Source organism: Ascidia mentula, chromosome 1 (genome assembly GCF_947561715.1).
Source record: "Ascidia mentula chromosome 1, kaAscMent1.1, whole genome shotgun sequence".
Classification (NCBI taxonomy): Eukaryota; Metazoa; Chordata; class Ascidiacea; order Phlebobranchia; family Ascidiidae; genus Ascidia; species Ascidia mentula.
Window position 1 is genome coordinate 18226779 of NC_138566.1, and position 23549 is coordinate 18250327.

General features: G+C 44.1%; 1 protein-coding gene across 2 annotated transcripts; it reads right to left on the reverse strand.

Annotated features, from left to right (window-relative positions):
- Window positions 1-1030: 1030 nt before the first annotated feature.
- Window positions 1031-23118, reverse strand: LOC145903889 (protein Wnt-7b-like). Of its 2 annotated transcripts, none has more exons than XM_082992077.1 (5): window positions 22305-23118; window positions 5939-6165; window positions 2908-2995; window positions 2240-2471; window positions 1031-1950 (listed from the first exon to the last, which is right to left on the reverse strand). In XM_082992077.1, the coding sequence occupies exons 1-5, from the start codon at window positions 22865-22867 to the stop codon at window positions 1450-1452; spliced, it is 1611 nt and encodes a 536-aa protein (XP_082848203.1). In that variant the 5' UTR covers window positions 22868-23118; the 3' UTR covers window positions 1031-1449. The 2 variants fall into 2 exon arrangements, with proteins under 2 accessions (XP_082848203.1, XP_082848211.1); XM_082992085.1 differs by lacking the exon at window positions 22305-23118 and adding an exon at window positions 11486-12031.
- Window positions 23119-23549: the final 431 nt, after the last annotated feature.

Consider the following 23549-nt stretch of genomic DNA (forward strand, 5'->3'; position numbering starts at 1 on the left):
TGTTGTGCAATGTGTCGTGTATAACGCTTTTTGTGCATAGGAAATTTGCCACCAGGTGTAGGGAGTGTGTGAACAACAGGGTTAACGTACATTTAGTCGTTGCTGAAAGCTTACGTTTGCATAGCGGGGGCATTTAACCCCTGTTACTCTTTGTGTACGTTAGCCGAGTCAATACACACACTTTCTCGGTTCACGTGTTCATCTAAACGGTTTTGGATTCACCACTAACTGCATAATTACTCCTTACGCCATTGAAACTCTAAACGATTTCCACCGAATCAGCGGTTAACCTAAGCTTGTTGTTAAACTCTGCTTTGATCCTATGGGTTTGAGTCGATGCTTAGGGGGCGAAAATCCTGTGGGCAATTAACGAAGTCAGTGGCCTGTTGACAATTGCTGCAGCAGCTTCCAAATTAGGTTAGCGCTATGGGTGACAGTGACAAACGGTGTATGGTAAGAAGCTTTTTAAAACCGCCGTTTGCGCTGAAACAGACGAACTTTAGCTCCATACAAACATGCACCATAACCTTTTGCTGTTTTCCGGATGCTTGTGTTGTGTCTTTGTCTCTTGGGTTCAAATTACAGTAAAACACAAAAACCAGTCAAAAAACTGCGCATGTCAAACAGAAGTCTCGCGCAGAAGCGAAATTGACCTCAAATTTAATTTTCCGCTTCCCCGGCGCAGGTTTTTTTCAAGTGCAGCTGAGACACAGCAGATATGTAAAATACCATGGCCGCACTGTACTTTCCTACCTTCACCAACAACATCTGCAGCGCATCCACTGTTTAAGTTATTTCTAATTGGGAATTAGAAAAAAAAAAAAAATTTATTTGAGCGAAGCTGTCACAATTTTTGCATGTGACCGAAGTCTGTTTGACTTTCAACTTTTTCCAAAGCTTTTAAAGCCAGTGAAAGATCCAACTGGCACTATCAGTTTAAATCCTTATTTATTTTGCAAAGAATACTTCTGTATGCTAAGAAAGAATTATAAATAGTGTTTTTTTGTCCATTTTTATTCGGGCTCGCGTTTTTGTACCATTCACGGTTTGCGCCGCTCATCGAAAAGTGTAAAAAAAAACAAGGCGAAAATAAAACTGTAGAAAAGGTTTGATGAAGATAAAATAAAAAAAGTCTTCGAGCGGAAGGGTGTGAAAATAAAAGTTTCGTCATTTGCGGTGTACATTACGTCCATGTCTTTTATACGCAAAAAAGATGCACTCTATAAAATCTTTAGATAAATAGGAACCAAGACAAAATGGTTGAAAATATTTTAAAACGGTCGACAACAACTACATCGCACGCAACGGAGTCGCTGGCGTTTTACCATACCGTCCCAGCAGCCTCGCCGACTTATCTGGCCTCCTTGTACCCTGGCCTCGGCGTTGCAAGAGCTCCCTCGCGTGGCCAATTTAAAACCCAATGCTAACATGACGCAACATTGAAGTCACTCAGAGGCACGTATAGTTCTTCATTTGCGTGACACACGTGCTTGCACAATGCACAGAGCAGCACCAGAAAAAGCGACACTGGCACTGCTCCTCGATCGTATATGCGATCGTTCTGTATCCCCGGTTGCAGCAGAGGTGGCCGCAGTTCCGTTTACTCTTCTTCTCCCGGTCACATTGGCGACCTCGTGTGCCGAACGAACCCCAGCGATTGTTGTCTTCGCAGAAGGTGGGCGAGCTTCGGAGGTAAACCAACTCACGGTCGAGAGGTTTGTTAGGGAGAGTTGTCTTCCCCGTTTCCTTTGGTTGTTTTAACACGAGGGACAGAACTTTCTTGTTAGACGGATCGCGGTACAATGTTACTTTCTTTGCCGTCTTGTACTTTTGCCAGAGAATGTTTCCCACTTGACGGAAAGTTGGCAAGGTGATCCAGCATGTACTCATTGCACATGAGCCCGAAACACCGTGGCAGCGACACTTGGGCTTCAGGTTGCTGTTTACCACCTGGAAATAAATGTTTAACTCTTTAGATCGAATGTCCGAATGAAAGTTATATGCGAAAATGTACATATTGCAGAGGCACAAACATACAAGCCACAAATAAATTAGGCAAAATTGAGTTAAACTCAGTCGTTTTACCACCGATTATAGTGAAAAATTCAATGTCTGCGAGTTTAATCGTATGTACGATTAAAGAATAATACCATGCAGGTCACGGCATCATTCACTCTTACATGACAATCTCAGCACAAAAACACCCTTTTTATATCTTCTTACAAAAACACACCCTTACCCTCAGTCCTACGTGGTAGTTGTGGATGTTCATCAGTGAGCGGTCGTTTTTCCGGATTTCCCTCGCGTTGACGAACTTGGCCGAGTAGTTGTTGCCGAACCTCATGTCCGCCGAGCAGCCGCCCCACCTCCAGAGATGAACATCGCGCTGGACTTGTGTGGGATGCGGCGAGCGTCGCTTGGGCGCACGGCGATACCGCGTGGAACTCTTGCGAGGATCGCAGCCGCAACCACTGTTTCGAGTGATGCAAACAATAGAAATCAAGCGCGGCTCAGAAAAGTTTAAGGAGCTTTTAGGGCATTTTCAGGACAATTAGCGGTCGTGGTGGCGAGCGACTTGAGAATAAGTAAGAGGTTTGAAACAACGCATAATTGTGAAGCTCTTGTTATTGGGATGCATGGTGATCCTACAATATCCTGTTTTGGTCGTTTATTTTGTCGTGGGGGCTGCAATCAATGTGGTTTTTATTGGTAATACGTTGAAAGCTCTTTTCAAATATCATTTATTTTATGCCTTAAGGTTTGCTAACGTTTCGTATAATTGTTTTTATTTTAATCAATTTAGTGTTAACTTGACCATATGCCAACTCTTTTTACTGTGAAAGAATGTGTGTTGCAGAACTTTCACAACTAAGTTATTTGCCTTTTGTTTAGGTGCAAGATACTTACTTTATTTTTCCTCTTCCACAGGCAGTGACGATGGCATGTAATACCCCAGCTGATTTAATTGCTCCGTCGAAAGCTGCTTCCTTGGATGCTGTGAAAGAAACAGTATAAGCTAAGAGCGAGAAGTGGACGAAGCAGTTCTTCGAAAAGTAGATGCGTTTATATGTAATTTAACCATGGCACGAAGACTTGCAATTTTTACATGATTTAGGCGCATATATGGAACAACATAGCAGTTCTCCAAAATAACACAAATGTTTCATTTCACATTTCATGGTTTCCAACAGGTGTGGCAAAATAATCCAATGGCACCATTCCAATGCAATTCGAAGAACGAAGGACACAGACAAACACAGGAGCTCGAAATGAACAGTATTTGACCTGAACTTGGATGTTTATGTGTATAGCTCAGCAAGCGTGACAGCTTCGCGTGCTTTGCAATTTCGCGGTAAAATTCAAGCAAGCTCTTGTTTTCTGAGTTTGCTGTTTGTCCAAGGTCGGGATGTGTTGGCAAAAAAAATTACTTTTACATTTCAACTGCAAATTGAAACTCTCTAAATTCCTCTCTAGTTATTTATAATATAATTTCAGGCAAACTTTGATCAATAAAATTTGTGAATTATTTTTTATGTTCCTCTCTGGTTAAAAAAACGCTTATTACGTGCTGTTTTTGCAGTGCATAATTGAAGTATTTGCCCCCAATAAACGGGATTTAAAGGTTTGTTTTTTCTCTCTGTGCGACAGGGAGACCTGACAAGCATCTGCATGTGCGACGTGATTGATTTGGCTCGGTAGTTTTGAATTCGGCGACAACATGTCGTTTTGCTGCTGTCAATCTTGGGGCATAACATTTTTTCGGCGCGGGGATGCAAAAGCCAATCCTAGATGTGGAATGCAAAGATTTGTCAGAGATTTTGCGTTTGAAAGTGAACATTATGTATAGGTCCTTGGCCTTTCAACAGTGGGTAGGACTGGCAAAGATTAGAAATGTGATATCGCACTCTACTTGGTTACTACATTTGACACAACAATAAAATCTCTAATTGTTACACTTTTAATCGTATGTATTTTTCTTTGAATGAAATTTACACTTATTATCAAGCCAGTTGATTGATTTTCTTTGGCTTTCAGGTATAGCAACACCTCAAATGTGATCCGCCTCCCATGTACAGCAAATGCGTATGTTGACAAATTTTGGCAGAGATCTAACGGAAGACACGCCCACGTGGTTAAGTGCTGAAAGACGAAACTGGTTCAAGGCCAGAAAGACTTCCATTACAGTAAGCGGCCAACACGGTATTGCTTTCGAGATCGATTATTCATTTACGAATGGGGAACACCTGCGAGCTACGTCGTATGGGCGTGCGATACAGGCCAAGACGATGCACGCATTCAGCGTCTTGGGTGGCACAGCACCGCTGCGCATAATCCGCAAGAAATTCGGAGGTTTACACAAACACTTTGCCGTGGACAGCCGCGCCGTAACCGAACACACATGTTATATTGCATGCGGGTAACTTGGCTAACACCACAGGAACCTGAGTGGGATTTTACGTGAATTTTACTTCACGAGTCGACCAACAGCATAAAGCGGAGAGGGGGTGTATTTTTTTTTGTTGCATGGTAAATTAGTTTGGATTTTTTAAAGACGAATTTGGTAAAACACAAATCAATTTTGGGTCATTTTGGGCACAAAATGCTATTCAACATATTCTACTTCTATTAAAAACAGGTTCATAGCCACGCAACTGATCAAATCATTTCACAGCGGATTTGAATGTAGAAATAGACATTTACAACAGGAGAGCGCTGAAAAGCAACTTCGGCGTTTCTTGTTGGCAACACATGAACCCACACATAGTATCTCCAATCTTATTCCACAGCCCTGTTGTTTTTACATTGAATTCGCGCGGTTTTTGATGAAAAGTTCGTCGTCTTTCAACGGCTCGTATCTATAAACGTCTCATTTTCCCTATCAGGACTGATTGGCTCGGGTTCGTACTACCGATAAGGCCCTGTTTTTGGCCCATGTTCGACGTTCCGACGTTGGCTTATCGAAACCCATGTTTGATTTGTCGCCGCCACCAAAAAAACAGACCAGACTAAAGGGAAAATTGCATGGGACGCTTCAAAACGTTGGGACTGTGGTGGAACTGCATCCTTTGTGGCCTTGATCACCGATAGTTAGTTTAATTTTGGATCTACATTCGCGGACATGCGCTCGTGTCACGTATACCGAAAGGGTGGAGTGAATTGATATCCGTGGTTTTGGGATGAAGTGAAATTACCCATGCTTTCCTGAATTCGAAAAACTTATTTTTGTTTAAATTGCCTCAAAATTTACGATTAATCGTTAAATGTTTTACATTTACACTGGAACAAAATTTAATACATTTTGTTTTATTTGAATTGTGTGCCACCAAAAGCATCATTACATGTTTGGGGATCCCAAATTACCTTTCATTTTCTATTTCCCATAACTGTGGTATTTTGTTTTCTGTTACCCAAATTCTATACTGTAGAGAAGTCTTTTCTTCATATCAATTCCGGAAATTCCACATAAACAAACTCGCAGAGTAGAAAACTGGGGCAAAGCGTTTTGTTTTCACTCAACCGAAAACTGGCGCATAATTACTGTCATTTTTCAGTCACAGTCGGACTGAATAAAACGAATGAAAAGCAGGCCAGAGGTTGGATGTTATGGCGCCTATGGGGTGAAAGAAAACAAACAAAATAACTAATATCAGACTTTCATTACCCAGCTTCTCCTTACCTACATAGATTCGATTTTCACAGATATTCTTTTTGATGGTGTAATTTGAGGGAGACGGAAGCTTGTCCGATATAATATTTACTCTTTGTGAATACATTTTGTTTGTTTTAAGGGTTTGCTGGGCAACTACATTTACCATCTGAGATTAAACACCGTACATTTCGAACCCCCCGATTTTTGCGCCAACGTTTTGTCGTACATGCTCCAACTGCTGCTTGGCCGAAAGACTTATTGGAAGCCCATACAAGCGACTGAACTCACCGAGTCGAAGTTCAGGTCCAAACATGGAAGTATTTCCCTTTGTCGTACAATTCCATCTACTGTTGCGAAACTGGTGTCGACATTCCCTCTTCGCCATGGCCATTCCCTCGCTGATTTTTATAATTGCATCAGGTCGTTCTTCGCACATAGAAATTTGTGGCGGAGTGATACCGCGAATGTTGCTGCAGATCTCGTACTGATTTTGACCGTGCGCCGGCGTTAGAATCCTGTAATGTAATGCCAATTAATAATCACAGGTTACTCCAAAAGTGGTGTAGAATGCAAACGGTAGTCATGAAAACTGGTAATTTTTTCCCCAAAAACTTCGGAGCTTTTCAAAAACAAAGAAAGATGCAAAAATCGTAGCATTCAATACAACTATACGTGAATACATTTCAACTCCATATTTCAACAACTAAAAGCGGTCACAAAAAGCGCCAAACCCTTCAATACCAAGCATTTTGTGATAAATTTTTACTGGCGGGTTTGGCAGGTTAAGTTATTTTAGACCACGACAGCCGATGTTGTCAGCTGTGTTGCCTTCGCCGCTACGTTCAAAGGCGATTCTTGACAGAGCAAAAACAGAGAAAGTCGAGTTCCACGACTTCAGCTCGTCTTACGCCTAGCGATATTCCCGCATATCTCACAGTACGTGTTTCCACGACAAATATGCAGTCCCCCGTCCGCTAATTGCCACCCCGACCGCTTTCCTGTCTCCAGTTACCGCGTTAAAACAATTTTCCGACCAAGACTCCGCGACGGAGGAAAGTTAGCCGAGCCGCGCCCGTGCATATTTTGACAGCAGAGTTACAAGGCTTTTAGTAGTTACTATAGGGTTGCACTCCCAACCTGTCTCTGGTCGCACGCCACGCGTCCCAAAATAGTCAAATGCTTTTACAAGTAGTGGAGTTTCGTGTGCATTTAAAAATCAACTTTTTGGCATATGTGGTGCATATTATAAACTCTCTGCGGCTAACCTTAAAATGCTTCCAATATCCTACCGTGTTTTATTATGCGTATCGATTGGTGCCGGTTTTGCGTCAACATAGCGAAATATATTTTGCCACACACGAGGATTTTTGAAACCAAACGAATCGTGCTTTTCCCACCTTCATAATAGCAATAACGGGGCGTACTTCGCCGTTACAGTTCGTTGCCATGGCAAGAAAGCAAAGCTTGGCACTAAGTAATAGCCTAAACGCCATTGTTTTTGTCTGTGAATCGCCAGACGTGCCATGTGTCATTTGGCGGCCATGTAGCCAGGTAGCGCCGTGAAGTTTGACTTGACAGCCCGTCGAAGCCTCGGCAGGCCATGGTTCAGCGGCAAGTGGGAGTAGCCTGGATAACCTGATACGCATGGGGGCCGGGAAGGCGGATACGACAGTAAACAATGCACTTTCCTTGTACGCTTGCTCGACTACCGCCACTCACAAAGGAAGCAATGTGGTCTTCTGGCTTGCTCGGCTCATTGACACCAATGCCGCGGTCCGTCCGCTAACGCAAGTAATGCGGTAACGGTGTTTGGATGGACGAGGGGTCGATACCGGCGCAGTATCAGCTTACGCTCTGACGTAAATGCTTGGATAAATTCGGCAACAGTCGTGATACATTTGGGTATCGAATACACAGTAGATGCTTGTCTTTAGGGAATGCGGCCCACGGTTATGTACAGTAAACGTTTACACGTCGGCTATTTTTATTCTTTGGGAAGTATGTAATTTTCCCGCCACAGAACAGATGGTTAGTGTGCAATTTGGGTCTTTTGCATTTTTTTAAATCGTTATCCAAAATCGTAATGAACGTTTACTTCTTGTTTGAAAATATAACCGTGACAAATTATCAACCTTCTGTGCTGAAAGTAATAGATATTTGGTGATATCAAAAAGTTAAAGAATTCTTTGAAACGTCGTCACTTAAATTTTTTCAGGAACCAACAAACCGATCCAAACTAATAATTCAAGTCGCCGACGAATCCTATTTGAATCCAAGTTGTCACATCTGTTCGCGCGGCCCCATATACCGAATATTCGTGACGCGTTTTATGTTGGAATTTCGTAGATTTAGGGCCCGTGCTTGCTTGTCGCGCGGTTTGTACACAGGGGCGCACAGAAGCGGGGATTAGAGGCGGTTTGGGTCTTTTGTCGCGAGCTAAAACCTCGCCATGCTTTATATGCAATCGTCAGGTTAAGCGGCCAGATGAAAGCCTTCTGACGCTAGTAGGTATAAAACCAAAAGACTGGTACGATATGCGAGCAAGCAAGCGTTTTAGGGGGCGGTTTTGTGTTCTATCCCCAGCTGATGTGACCATGTGACATAGTCTTTCATGTACCGCGTTCGCTTAATATTAGCGAGATCGGCCAAGGAGAAATTTGTTCTCTTTTCTGTGACGCCACAACAGCATTTTTTGGGTTTGACAACAAGAATTCATAAAAAAATAATATGAAAACATACTACAAAAAATGTGTGTAAGCTGCAGACAGATGGCCACTGTTTCGACAAAAAAGGTCTCCTCAGTGCAGCTGGTGTGACTATAAGACGACTTTGCTGACCAAACGACCATATTACATAACATATTCGCATTTTCACTTGTCACGAATCGATGAAAAAAGGACAGAGAAGCACCGATCTCGTGTATTTCCAGGGAGTTTGTGGAACCGTTTTTGCGTTGTCACCAAAGTCAATATATTTTTATCCATCAACATGTTACAGATGAACATTACAAACGTCTCCAATTGCTCGGCGACGCGACGGCAAGTGACCTGTTGTGTTTGCTTAGTTGCTACACACGTCTCCGAGAGGTTGCGACACCCTTTCTTATCTCAGCAGAAAGTAACGATTCTGTGGGACGGCGCGTCTGATGCCCGGTTGTTGACATAAAGAGTTTTGCTAAAAACGCCGAGGGTTTCTGTAGCGACGAAACCAAAGAGAGGGAGATGAATTCTTGCTAATATTTTGTCTTTTTGTTGGAAATAGCTCCAGTTCCTTACTGGGACAGTATTTTCTTACTTGGGTTAAAAATTGCTCGTTCAAACATATTTTGTTAAAAACTACACGCACGGCCGTGTGGAAGCTTATTGTTTTTGTCTAGTTTTTAAAAAAAATATTTCGAAATTTGTCAATTTCGAAATTTGTTATTTGAAAATATTCTGGAAGTTGTCGCTGATATATTTATGCAAAAACAATGATTTTAGTGGATTTATGAATATTTTTTCATCGTTGGCAATTCTATTTCACGTCGCTGTCGAACTGTCGTGAATCAGAACTAAAAACGACTTTTTAGTGCTTTTGTACTTTCTCCTCTAACCACCCCTTACCACTACCCGAAGACTAACAATTTCACACGTGACCTAATTTTAACCCCGCTCCCGCCCCCACGTGTGATGAAAAGATGTCAAACCTTCTATTAACCCCGGTCGCAAGTTGTTGTCGCCAAAACTTACCCCAGCTGTCCACAGTGTGAAAATAGACCCCACGAAAGAGCAAACACCATCACTTTACAAGCACACGTGAGCTGATCTCACCAGCCCACGGACTTAGCTCGATCACGCAGATCTTTTGATGTGGCGTCGGCAAGCCGCAATTTAGCGTAATTGCAAGACACACAGGAGCTACTGAAGCGATGTTGCTCGCTGATTCGGCAGCGCGTAAAAAAGACACGATGCCGAATCAAGCTTAATTAGAAAAAAAGGGCGATGCACGTCTTATTCTCTATTAGTTGACAAAAGTTGTTGACAAATATGCGTCAACAGCATAGGTGTTGTTCCAGTATGAATTACCACTTGAACAAATTTGAAAAAAGAACAATTCTGACCAGCCACAGCTGATTTTTATTTTTGAAAAAGATTCTGTTTTTCGGTTTTACTTTAGCGATCTGCTTTTATATTATCATTTCATTTTGAGCAGATCAATGGACGCTACGCGTGATCTTCTCCCATGGAATACAAAACCACTTGAAAGGGGCATATTCGTTACTATGCCAAAATAGCCTGAAACTTAGAGAAGAACACAGCAGAAAAATGCTACAAAAACAACTCACAAAGTCGACATGTCTTGTAAACGTCTTTCCAACAAAGCAAGCTTACGTAGACGAACAATGCACGCGACTCTGACGAGAACTATATCTAAGCGACTTCAGTTTACACAGGTTTATCGTTCTGTCTCCAGTCATAACAGCAGGAACTTCATAGTTAAGTCTTCGTGATAACCTTTACCGTTTGGGTTGAAAACAGTGGATTCCATATACCGCGCCTGGGGGAGATTTATAGCTAAACGAACGATTATGATTTCCAAAACTTCAGGTTATTATTCTTTGCATGGAACTACCGCCCACGTATTTTTACCATTAGTATGTTCTTAACATGGAAAAGTTTGTTATGTTTGAACTCTGTAAAATCGGCCGTGCCCAATCTGGGCCGAAAATTGTTTGAAGGAGAATTACACATAACTACATGTACTGGAAATCAGAAAAGTGGTCGCTACCCATCCTCTACGCAACGTACACTCTCTCTGTAGACGCGGGGTTTAAGAATGCCGACTGGCCAAGTGTGTTTCGCCGGCGCGCGAATTTGTTGATATGGCCTTGGTAATTATAAAATAGGCCCCGGGGCCAGAATGGCGGGCGACTTCACGAGTATACACAAATAACGATCGAGATTATCCGGATTTCGCGCCTTCCCAATCGTCTACCGCGATTCACTGCTGTGTATGTGGTTTCTTTGCGGAAAATCTCGATCGTTTAGCGTGCAAATTCCGCGACAAACTGTTCCAGGGTCTTTTGCCCAGCGCGGCGAATTGCTCGTGCATATGCGTAAAACGACAATAACCAAACCGTTTGTTCGTCGGAGATGAATCCTCATCAAGCACCCTCACCACACAAACCGTTTACCACGATGCATATCACGGCTATGATATCTCGGGTAATTCCACTCCCCCCTAAATATTTCGCACAATGCGGCCAATGCGATTTGTATAAAAGGCGGACTCCACTTGCGTTACACGGGATATACGAATGTGACCTCATGAAAACCGACATGAACACAAGGGTCCAAAACACAGCCGTTTCCGATTTGCGACAGTGACACTGGTCAGAACAGGTGTTTTCGCATCCTAGGTGCGAAAAATAGATCTTGTGGGAAAATCCACAACAACGAGTTCGATCTGTGGGATTCGATAAGACGGTGAGTAATACACAATGGTGTCGACATGCGAAAAAAGTAATTATTCTTGGTTAAGTTCTCATTACTATGTATGTTGTTTGTCAAAGGTTGCTTAAAGGAATGCTGAACCAGTGATTTCTATATAGTAAACAGAGCCTGTATAAGTTGGGTTTTCATACAAGATATTTAAAGTAGATTGTGCCTGCAAACAGTTTACCAAAATTGTTGGAATTTCGTTTTACAAACTCACGTACAAGAAAAGTTAGTTGTTTTTGCAACTCGAACGATTGTTTTGTGAGTGGAACGAGAAAGTTTACAATAAACAGCCCCCGCGTTTTACGTCAACGAAAACTTCCAAAGACGCCTTGCCTGCGCTCGTAACATAACTTACGGTGACTTCTTCCGTGCGCCGGTCGCAATCATCTGCAGGTAAAGTAGAACGACGCAAAGGCGTCTCGAAAGCATTCTCCACTCGGCGACCACAAACCGGAGGCCACCGACCAAATTCCTTTCCTTACTTGGAGGTCGGAGTTTCTTTGAAGCCCTGACTGAAACGGTCGCAAAGCAAGAAATCCTGAAGACTCTTCGGGCGGAAAAGATTCTCGCGTGTTCGACTTAAATTGTCCGGATCTAGTTCGATGGCTCCTCGTTTAGCCTCGGGATCAGCCAAAGCCCTTTTGTCCGTCTGTCCGAAATTCGCGATCGGAGTAAGTTGAGTTCACAATTTTGCAGAATTCACCGAACTGTGGGGGATTCTTGCCAAATTCCTTCTTTATAGAGCTTGGCAACTGCTTTTTTCGTCACCAGCGCAAATACCTAAGGCGCAGGCTCGGAAGTGGCGATCGGGACGTCGGCTGGTGAAATCGATAAGATCCCTTTCAACAGGCAGTCAGTACACACGCCTAAACAACCCAATGTTGTCCTAGAGTGCCTGGGAAAAGTCTGATGTACACGAAATCAACATTAGTGACTTCACTCGATGTCCAGTGGGCGACTGACAACAGAAACTAACAAATAAACACCGCATCCATATAACGCGAGAAAACTGTTGATGTAGTGGCGCAAAACGGGTAACAAGTCTGTACAAGATGTTCCTGCATCAGAATCGCTAAAACAAGTCAGACGATATTGTTTCATTTCGCACTGCAATACAATTACTGCTTCGGCCTGACGTCTGTTTGTCATTTGCAAAATATACTTTGTTTATTGAGCGGAGGTTAGCATTTAACGCTTGCCCTTGGGGTACCGATTTCTATGCTACGTCACTTAATACTACCACGCATATAGAACCTCGCATCATTCCAACGCCTTGGTTCGAACCTCCCAGCTGCCCGGTATTTCCAAAAGATGTGCAACATTGACGTCACTCATACGTTTGCAACTGTTTAGTTAGACGATCGGCTGATCTCCGTCGTATTACCCGCCTCGATTTAATATTTCTTGTGCGTTTGCGGTCCGCGTCAATCACTCATTAACGGTTGGGTTTTGTTGCGTTAGCGGCTCCGCTGTAATACGCGTGAAGTTCACAACTCTCACGCATGTCTACAAAGACTAATGAACGTCAAGACGTCACGCAAGGGCGTGATTTTCCTCATGGGAATACGGGATCTCCTCCTTCGTTTCTCAAACCATAATAAACCGCCTTTTCACCTATAGCTTGTTCCAAGTCCGCTTAAGACGAAGATCGCTTTGTAACATGCCGTTGGGGCTTGACAGGGAAACGGTTCGCAAGACGGGCGAGCGCTGAGGCTACTACTCTACCAAGCAAAACACGTCAGTCAAGTTAATTGCCCTGCTAAGCCGAAGCAGCCCAGCTGATCCAACTGCAACAAACACAGGGAGAGAGCCAAGTAACTGCATGACCAAGCTTTTCACGATGGCTTTTTTCTGTACGGTTAAATACATTTGCTGGAACGCGGATAATCGTTACCGGAATAGTTTTCACTATATTATGCCTGTTGTTACCATACCTGGGGGCAAATTCTTTTTTTTCAACAACGTCACTACAAATTTTTTTTTTAAATATCTCTATCTAAAGAGATAGAGGCCTTGTCCTCGCAAACTAAATGTAAGATATAAGAACAATTAAACATGTCAAAATAAAACGTTGCTTGCATGCAGCACCCATTCGCACTACCGTAATTCTCCCATTCTTCAAGCATGAACTGCCGGCTACACGCCAAGCTTTCTTACAAAATCGTGAGCTTAGCAAGAAATTCCGAGGCCCAGCTCCGCGTCGACCTTGAAAGGTCGAGCGTTGCGAAAAAAACGTTCTTGCAACATCCCTCACGCTCGTACAATCGCATTAAAACCCCGGTCTCGGTCACTCGTTAAACGTAAACTACCTGTCTGCGGGCGATAGGGTGCAAACTGCCCGTTCATAAATCCGGCTAAGAGATCGGCTCGTCCATCTACATTGAGGTACCCGGAGCTTGGGGGCCGCACGGTTCGGTGCCAAGGGTGGACTAAGGCTCGTTGCCCAATCAACGTGGGTTAAGGTGCGGGAAATGGCCAACACTTGACCCCATGGGGTTGCCTCCGTGTGGCAGCCTTGAAACCTTTAAATAACTGACGCTGATCTCGCAAAATTGACACCCGAAGTAAACGCCTGGATTAGTGGTGCAGCGTTTATCTGTTTTGCGATAAGGCATGGCGCGTTAAAAAAGTCAACCGTGTTTTCAAGCCGCTAAACGTCTATCTACGAATGTTTGAACAAGGATTCGTTACGCACGATATACTGTTTTCAAAGCAAAACTAGTTGACTTTCTTGCAGCACCTCAAATTAACTAGTCGTAACTAATTGTTTAAGCACCCATCTAAAAGACAATAATCTTGCAATTCAAAGTAAAAGTTTCAACTCTCTAATGGGTGCTCCTGTGTAAAAATTCCTGCAGTTGCCTGTACACGCTCTGTACTCGCTGGTAAAACGCGGACTTACCGATTTTCATTCTCCGCAGACTGAGTCCTGCGACGCCGATGTATAACATCAGCCTAGGTGACGCGAGACAATATCATCGCCTATTCTGGCAAGTGCATCGTCGAGTCATCGCAAATCGGGCATTTTCGACCGTTTTTCGTTTCTCTACCTCGCGTCACCTGTCTCGCCAGGTGCCTGTTTGTGGGATAGGTCGATGACTTTTTTGTCGGGGTATGGTAAATGCAATTGAATTTTGATGGTGTTATACGCTGTGTGCTAAGTTTGAAGCTCTGAAACTGAAATAAATTCTTGTTTCTTTTTGTAATGTCCGACTTTGCAACGTTGTTTAGGGGTGTGGGGGTTATATTATGTTTTGAACACAAATTGTTGTTGTTAGTGAAAACCGTGCCTTTATTTAGGATACAAATAAAATTGTACATGAAAAAATGGTAACATGGACCTCACCCAGCTATCGCGCGGCTCGTACGAGAACATTCAATTGGATCACGCAAATCCAGTTCAGGACATTTCTCGGCGAAGTACACGAGCGATTAACTGGTCGATGCGACTTAGCATAAAAGCGCCGTTTTGCAATCGGATATAGGCTCTGATTGGCTGTCAACAAACTCGAAGCTTACTGACGACTATTGACCACAACTCGAAACCTCACAACATGGACACCCAGCCCTCTTGTCTTGAATGCTCAATACGACAAAAGACAAGTGTGAAAATGACGCTGGAAATTGCGTATTTCTATGGAGAATAAATGCCTTCACAGTAGTTAAACTATTTAGCAAGCGAGATTTTCTCTACAGTGAATACATGAATGTGATAAACGTTCTTCGCTCTATGCAAGTTTGCAGTTCGCGTGTAACTGCATTCGCGTGCTTTGTTCATTACGCAACTTATTTTTGTATAGGGGGAGGGGCCCTGCGGTATGGTTACATCACTGTAGCGGCTCCAATGCTGTCAGAATTGAGCGCGGGCCAGCACAAAAGTGGGCCGCCAAGTGTCGCCGCGGCCAGATGACAATGGTGATGGCTCAATGATGAAGTGAGCCACGTTTCCGACATTACTCGAAAGCCCTTGACCTTGAGATCAGTCCTCGCGACCAAGAGATGATCCGCGCCCAAATTTGGCCAGGTTTCAACGGCGCCGCAGATTCGCTGAATCGAAAGTTTGGCTCGATTTGGTCTAACCTATGTGCAGTTCGGGGTTTGATTGATTAGTATGTGGTAAATTACGGTATCGACACTATGCGGAGTTCGGCTTGAAATTTTTTTGACAAGTACCTGTTCAATACGGTTATGGCAGAATACAACGAAAAAACACTGTAAACCGAAGTTCCCATTTTAATGCTAAGTTTAAGAATCGTTGTCATGTTGGCCAAGCTTTTGTGGGAATTTCGTGACACGAATTGGCTTAGCGTAAGAACCAACAGTTTATTCCGTGTAACGCACAATCATTCGCACGACAACTAACAAAATTTAGACCGCATGTTAAATTGTATTTTTTGCAGTAGTTTTAACTAAAAAATTTGGCAGCATACTGCAAAAATTATGCTACGTTTAATCAGTGGAACGGCCATGCGGGCAAAATGGCGTGTCGACGTACCGTGACCAAACCACGGCTCCCGGTAACACGCATAATTCGTGGCCATTTGAAAATCACTTTCTATCGCTTTTTCGCGGCTTCAAGCATCATCCGATGGAACAAGACAAGTTAAAACAACATTAGGCCGCAGCACCTGCAGTTGACCAGCCATGTCGTAGCGAAGCAGAATCGCGCTCTGTTTGTTTATCATCGCATCAATGGAACTCTGCCGGGGATGCGACGCGCTTCGCAACACCCAGTTTTCGGTTTCTCAAGCCGTGGCCTAGGCGGCGGTAAAAGGAACGGAAATACGCCCAAAAGCTATTGCTACTGCCTTATTATAAATATGTATAAATAGTGGGGCACGACCCAGTTTGGAAGCCAAAGCTCAGAGCCGCGAAAGCCGAACATCGAGATGATTCAAGGTATTTCTTTTGACTTTCGCGCTTTGATGTCCGGCGCTCAGGCGGGACCTCAGGTGGGGGGAAGAGGGGGGCATCTTACCCTCCGTTTCCGTTTCGTCACGTGTTTTGGCCAAGTCGAAATCAAGTCGTCTCGCCGCCGCAGGTCGAGCCACTGTTGAACCGAAAACTAAAAGAAACTGCGTTCCACACACGCAAACGTCCCACACTCAGTGATTTTGGACAAACTGGCGCGCGTGCTTGATGATGCGGAATATGTTCAGCCCCTCACCTTGCTGCGCCCAGTTAGCACACTAACAGTGCTGGGTAGACACACGAGCACACATGTATGAGTTGCATTTTGCGGTAGAGTTTATCCCGGCGGGGCGTTCTCTCTCATTATCACCAGAACACAAATCATCTGTTTCCTGCACCTTTACAAATTTTTACTCATTAAAGGTTTTCGTTGAAACGTGTGTGAGGTTTTTCCCACTTCCGACACTTAACTTAAAAAGCGAATAAACTGATCAGACGTAGACAAAACGGCGACCAACAACATATCCTGGTTAAACTATACTCTCCAAACACTCGTCAGCAAATTGACAAGAACCATGTTACCACAGAAAGGAAATATACAATAACCTGACTCTTGCCAAGTGGCACACGCACGTATGCACTTGGCAAACGGACCCATGCAATGCGAGTAGCTATCATTACCATCCGTCACTCATCCCATATCACGATACTGACAGGAGGAAGGGTTGGCGAAACCCCAGAGGCACCAAGCAGTCGAAAACTAACACCGCCTGTTGCCCGGCTGCAGGTCATATGCGCAAACACGAAAGGGTGAGAGATCAAGTTCACAGGATACGGTGGCGAAGGGCCAGCTTTCCTGCGAACGATCATCACCCCAGTACAGAGAACAGAGACCCTATTTGCGGCCCTAAATTGTTTCTTAGACGGTCTTTGTGGGGGGCAGAAATAACGAGCTTTCTGCGTGACGCAGTTGACATTTTTCTGGGAGGAGTCTTTTGTAAAGTTCAAAGGTGACGTTTTTTGGCCGTAATTACAGTCTGAAATATTTGTGTTCAAACCTAAGAATCCTTTCAAGGGGGCGTGTACTGAAAAATCTGTATTTTGTGTTGGGAATAAGTGTGAGTAAGGTACACTTAGTAAAACAGATCGCAACTCGTTTGTTGGATCAGCCTTGGCTCGAAGCCTAAAAAGTTAGAGGTAAAGGGGGAACTTGGCACTCATAAACAGATAATACCAAACGCGTTTTGCTAAAACTGCATGGCGGTTTTCAGTGTATGCCTTATAAGCCAGAAATTGTCGGTTATCGGGAGCTTGTATAGAAATCGGGCTTTATGGTCTAAACGGGCGTGTCAAGCGGCAACGCTGATTACGTCCAAAGAGGGGTTTAATTAAATGCCGCCCTCCCGTCTCCTTTGGGTCGCCTGCCGGGCACAATAGCCGGTACGCGGTCGTCACGCTTTGGAATATCTTGGGGCCACTTTTAATTAAAATCGCGCGTCGTGGGGTCGCGTCGCCTCATTTCAATATCGCGGATGCCGTGTTTCCTATCGCTCAAGTTTAGGATTTTGGCGTTCGAGAATAGAAACGCTATCGAAGGAAGGCTGCCGATGGGGGCATCCTTTTCACACGCCGCCGACAGGAAATGAATATGGCCATTTAATATGCATTTGTGTGTAGTCGGTAGCTTAGGGCCGCTGGCTGCTTTGTTAGTGTATTTATGTTGTTGCATTTTCGCATGACGGAGACCACAAAAAAGGAATCTTACTGCCCGCAAATAACAGCGGTGAAGTTTTGTTTTTCCATTTCGCGTTTAAAGAAAGGACGTATTTTTTTACTTGCGAAGTATGTCAAGCAGTTAAAAAGGACGGGAAAACGAAGACAACTGCGTAAATTAAAAAAAATAATAATGATTTCTTCTTATGTTTTTTTTGGTCATTTAAACAAATTGCGCAACGTAACAGCTATTTGTTTCTCAAAGCAACTAATTGTAGACCAGGCTGTATATATATATATATGTGTGTGTGTCATGATGCAAGCGAAAGCGTTCGGCGTTCTGTAAGGGTCATTACTTAAACAACGTCACCACGTAGTTACTAATAAAATATACGTCATCAGAGCATTCACGTGTTCCGTTGTGGCATTGCTCTCTTGTGACATCTAGGAAATACACAAACGCACCCCGACGGAAAAACTGCCTTCTCGCATGACTTGATGCCTAAACCCCACTGGGGGGCGCAAAGGCTTTCTCAATTAGGATTCATTTAAGCATAACAAATGCGAAAGTACGACCAGGCGCTCGAATTGGAAGCCGACCCGAAAAGTTTTCGATTCCCTGTTACATTCCAATCTCTGGTCGGGCACTGCGCAGTTTGATTGGCAGGACTTGATGTGTTGTTTTTGTTGGAGGGATTGTTCGGCAACTCAGACCAGGTTTGTCCTCTTCAAGCTGCTATTTTAAAGCTCTGTAAGCCGTGATCTACGAAATGTTGCAAGTGTGATGTTTCGTTATGTTTTCATTTAATTCGCCGGGATTGAAACCGAACATTAGCATAACGTGATAACAAAACTTGGAACAGGCAGGACTAGATCTGCCAAAATATCCATTTTAAACACTGAGCCAACGACTTGACGACCATTTGCAAACAGAATGTTTACCCATTCACACACAGTTATTTCTGGCTACCCAAGTCGAAAACCACGCCCCAAGCTAATGCGCATGCCCGCAGTGCATGCTGGGATTGTGAAAATGTCTCGTTCGCATTTTTTTCGAAAACCGGCAAGTGTATGCATAGCGTAGGGCCGCGCCTTGAAACTGGACCGCACACTTGGAGAAGTCGGCGATGCACTCCGGCAATCCATGTAGCGACGTTTGGCCCCTCCAGGGCCAAGGTTACGTCGCCGCGGGGTGTCCAGTTACCCCTCGGGCAGTTGGTTTTTGGGCACATGAGTCCACTAAGCTCCCAAAAATGCGTACGCGCCTATGGGGAAACCCGACACGGCCCTGGTTGAGCCCTTGAGTCTCACGAAAATATGGAACCACAAACCCCGGGTGATGTAAGCCAAGGTGCGTTTGACCTGCGATAGGGAAGCACTTCGCGTATGGGAAAGATGGGTGCGATACACTTTGCCAGTCGCCTGTGACATTGCACTTGGCGTCGTCTTACGCGAAAGCGATAGCGAAGTTGCTACTCTCATTGCTTAATTTTCCCAACACGTCTATGAATTAGTCACGCGAGCTGCACAAACAAGCACTGTTCTAGCATTGGAAGGATGCGACCTTCAAAGGCTCGGCCATGGCGTCTTGCGCTGTGACCTCACTCGAACTTTGGCCCAAAAGATCGAATTTGTCGGTTTTTGCATTCGTCTTCATGTCGAAGACTTCCGTCACAGGAATATTTCAAGTTATGTTAAACTGTGTAACTAAGCGTGGGTAAACTTTAGGCTCAGAATATTGTAGTTTTCCGTGGGAAACAACAAGTCTCTACAAACAAACTGCTGATCGGTGTGTAAGTTACTGGTTAAATTAGGCACTACTGTGCTATCCTTGGTTTTGGACGGAAATCCCTAAATGCCACTCGTTTTGGATTGCACGACTCTCTGTTTTCAGTAATATTTTGTAAAATTAACATGATGTGCGAATAGCATACCGTACTTATAAAGGTCAAAGCAGGAGGATAATTTGTTTCTGTATTTACCACGGTTTGCAGTTTTGTAGACGTGCTTACTAAGTATTGTTTGAACAATGTGACCCCATTTAAATACGCCCTGGGCGTGTCACGTACTAACCCCATCCGCGGAATCCCAATCAATCGCACAGATCTTGAGTGTTGCCACGACAAGCACTCGACAAACAAGCTATTTCTGGCATTCCCCAGCACAAGTAACAAAGACGTAAATTCGCTCGCATTTCGCATTGTCAACATCTTAGGTAACGAACTCTTCACTCGCGCTAATGACGTTGGTCGGCCAGGTGCAGGATCCTCTACTTGCTATTCCTGGCCCCACAAGGAGTTGCCTTTCGCCAAGGGTGAGACTCAAGAAAAAGATTTTTTCAAGGTGTTCGGTTTTGAGTACTGGATCGATTTTTTTTTGACGGGTTGCGAAAGAAGCCGTGTTAAGGGCTGCTTGATTTGTTGCGTAACTATTTGCCATATACTCGTAAGTACAATCAAACTCTCTGGGATTAAATGTAAAAAAATCACAACGGTGGTAAACACATAAGCCAACTATTTTGTATGTTGCGAAATAAACAGAAACAACTCATGTAAAGGGCTAAGTTCCGGCTAAAAGTCCGTCTCATTTAATTTCCATATCACGCACATGCAGCCATACACACACCGATCAGCAGTAATGACATGGCATTTAAACTCTAACATATGTTAATCCCGCTAAGAACCCGGCAGCCGAAAAGTTCTTGAACCCTTTTCCAAGTTCAAGTGCAACAATCATAGGCTATGCATACATAGATACGTCACAGTTGCAAGGGGGTACGACACCCCCGCCATATATAGAAGGGTTCATAGCTGGAAAGTGTGCGTGACGCTGAGCCACAAAGATCCGGAAAGAAAGATGAACGGATGAGCGATAGGGCGCGTTTCCTGTGCTTTGTTATAGTTTTACGTTGCTGGCGATCAGTTTCGATTTGAGAAAAAAGAAAAGTGACTTTGATATCTTACCATGGAACTTAATATTGTATTTAACCAACAGAACGTGTTTTACGCGATAATTTGTCGTAACATTTTGCTTTTCTTTGTCAACTGAATGTCTCAATACACATTCTCTACAAAAAAATCACAATTTCAATACACACTTCGTAACCAACTCACCTGTTCCAGATTTAGTCAAACCACAACTCATTTGTAAAAGTCGCTCCCAGGTCTAAGCCATTGTCCATAGTTGGGTTGATTTAACCCCGCCAACTGGCATTACCTTTAGAGCACGCCCCGTATAGCTTGTGCAACAACCAAGACCCAAAATGACATTCGCGTGCGTTTCAACAATTACCCCCCTGCCAACGCTCCACCTGGGCGTACAATAACATCACCCACAGCGCGACGGAGGTCGTTTGTTTCTCAATAATACGCAGATTTTGAGAGCTCTAAATTAAAAACGGGTTTGAACTTCATGACGACATAGGTGACTGTTTTGTGTCGCAAAGGCGACCGGCAGGTGCTATTGCCGTGCACAAGCGCTATGACGTTGATATTATTTCCTCGTACGTTTCGAAGTTGACGAGATACATCGACGACTGACTCCCGAAGTAGAGAAAAGTCTGGTTGCGGTTCAAGCGTGTCTCGGGAAGGGTGACTGCATACTTTGGGATTACGGGTTTGCTTGCTTTTTAGGCGAGTCACGAAAGTACTTCGTATCCACTATTACCGTATATTTCGTCCGCACGGCGGTTTTGCGTGGGAGGGTCGCACCCGTAAAGAGGGTTTGTATCTAACTTGCGTTGTTGCTAAAACAGACTCATAATTTAAAAAAGGCTGCACGGGTATTTTCGTGTCCCCTTTTCTTTTTTACCAACCAAAACCAACTAAAATCAGCTCTTTTTAGCCAGTTGGCATAAGCACAAGGTATAAGGGATGTATTAATTTCCAACTCCTCTAGCGGCCGATCCCTAGCGGACAAGCCTTCCATTCCGTTACACGATCATTGCAAAGATCATAACAACGCCCACTGGCACGCAACAGAATAAATGCTCTCACAAAATCAAGCCCCAAGCCGGTTTCCCTCGGAAGCGAGTAGTGTTTGTTGTGGCGGCAAGGCGTGAACGTTAAACAGCAAAGGCACCTGGTGCTCTTTTGCGCCCCTCTTACTAGGCATTCTGCGGTGGTGAGTGACAGGGAGCTTGCACCGAGGGACTCATGTGTTTCGTGTAGGCGTGCTCGGTTCGCTGTGGCTGAACCAAGCAGATCGCCTTCCGTAATTGCTTGCATGCCTGTTGGGAGGATGGGTTTCGCGTGGGTAAGGGATCTGGGCGTGAAAACGACGCGAAAGCGCTACAACTCGATTGGCCCCACATGGGTGGTGAAAATGCGCACCGTGCGGCTGTATGATATTCGATAAAGTGGACGGACTTTTTGTTCCACAATTTTTCGAAATATGTAACTCTGTAATTTGTGTTTGATAAAATCAGGTTTTCGTGGGTAATAACTTCAGGTGTTTTTGAATATTTGCTGAAAATCTGCACATCTCACAGCTCATAAATATACAATTCCAACGCACTACACATTTTGTTAAAAATAGAAAATGGTACTCACAAGTCCTGGCACAGGAGCAAATATATCCAGGTCCGCAGCGTAGGCGAAAAGCTCTGTCTCCTTCCACTCCTTACTCTCTGCGATCTTCTGCGACGGTTCAACGAGACTCTGCTTATTCTGTTCCTCGTTTTCGGTGCATCGGCGCAAAGAGACTTCGTCGATGCCCGGGTAAACTTTGGAACGTCGTCAAAGGAGTGTTCTTGGCTAAAAAGCTTATTTTGCTTGGGCGCGATTAAATCGCGAATGTTTGACAGCATGTGCTTGGGTTGAGATCCCCGGGCTTCTGGGGGCGCCTGACTAACTGCACAAGGGAGGAATGGTTGGTTGAAATCCCTCTTCGGAGAGCTTTTAGCGTACCCGTACCCGGACGAGACAAAGATTGAATCTCTAGTGCGGAAGCAGGCACGCGAAAGTGTCCTTCTTAGCAGCAGCCATTTCGACTGAAGGTCGTAGACAGTTCGTTTTCGCGCCGTTACCAGCAAGGCCAAGGCCTCGGCGGCTTGATCTCGACCCGATATTGTGCTTTGATGTGAAATGCTCTCCCACAGACCGAGGCGTTCCATTCTGCTTGCTTTCTGGTTTCGCTTTCAGGCGACCCGGTGGGCATTAATTGCTTGGATCCGATAACTGGATGAGGGAAGCTGTTGACTCACTATGCCCCCCGTCAAGTTTCCCACAGTATCCGTGCAATTACCAAGCTATGATCCGATAATCCGTGCGACGCCAAACATTAAAATGCAAATCTGACTTTTGGTTGAGCTTCACTGAAGAATTGATTCAAGAACTTCAAGTTACTCAGCAGTGCTATATTGACTCAAAGTTTAGAAAGTTCTGAAACAAAATAAAGTGTTATTTCCTCGCTTAGGACATGACAAATTTTAATGTCAAGTAATTGAGGGTCAAATTTCACACATGGTTTGACATAGAATCTAATTCGGCGGAACTCGGGCGTAAATAACGTGCCTTAAAACTCTAAACAGATTCGATTAAAGGGAGTGAACTGGATATGCGCCAAAACCCAGTGTCGAAATCTTACTTTTCGTGCGCTATTATGTTCTTGTTTCAAGAGGAAAATATATTAATCTTCTCCAAATGACGAAAATATTTCTTTAGCATTTTGTGTTCGGTTTCTGATCACAAATAAATTTAACAGATTAAATATCAAACCATGTTCGTTTCTCTTTCCTTTTTGTAATTTATTTCAGCTTCGTGATGACGTATCAAACCCCAACCCTCAGTCAAGCG

Excerpts from the sequence above, each read along its gene's own strand:
- LOC145903889 (XM_082992077.1), bottom strand. The coding sequence starts at position 22,867 with ATGGAACGCCTCGGTCTGTGGGAGAGCATTTCACATCAAAGCACAATA. Across the intron at positions 2,996-5,938 it reads TGGACCTGAACTTCGACTCG|CATCCAAGGAAGCAGCTTTC; the intron begins GTGAGTTCAGTC and ends TTTCTTTCACAG. Across the intron at positions 2,472-2,907 it reads TGTGGAAGAGGAAAAATAAA|TGGTTGCGGCTGCGATCCTC; the intron begins GTAAGTATCTTG and ends CACTCGAAACAG.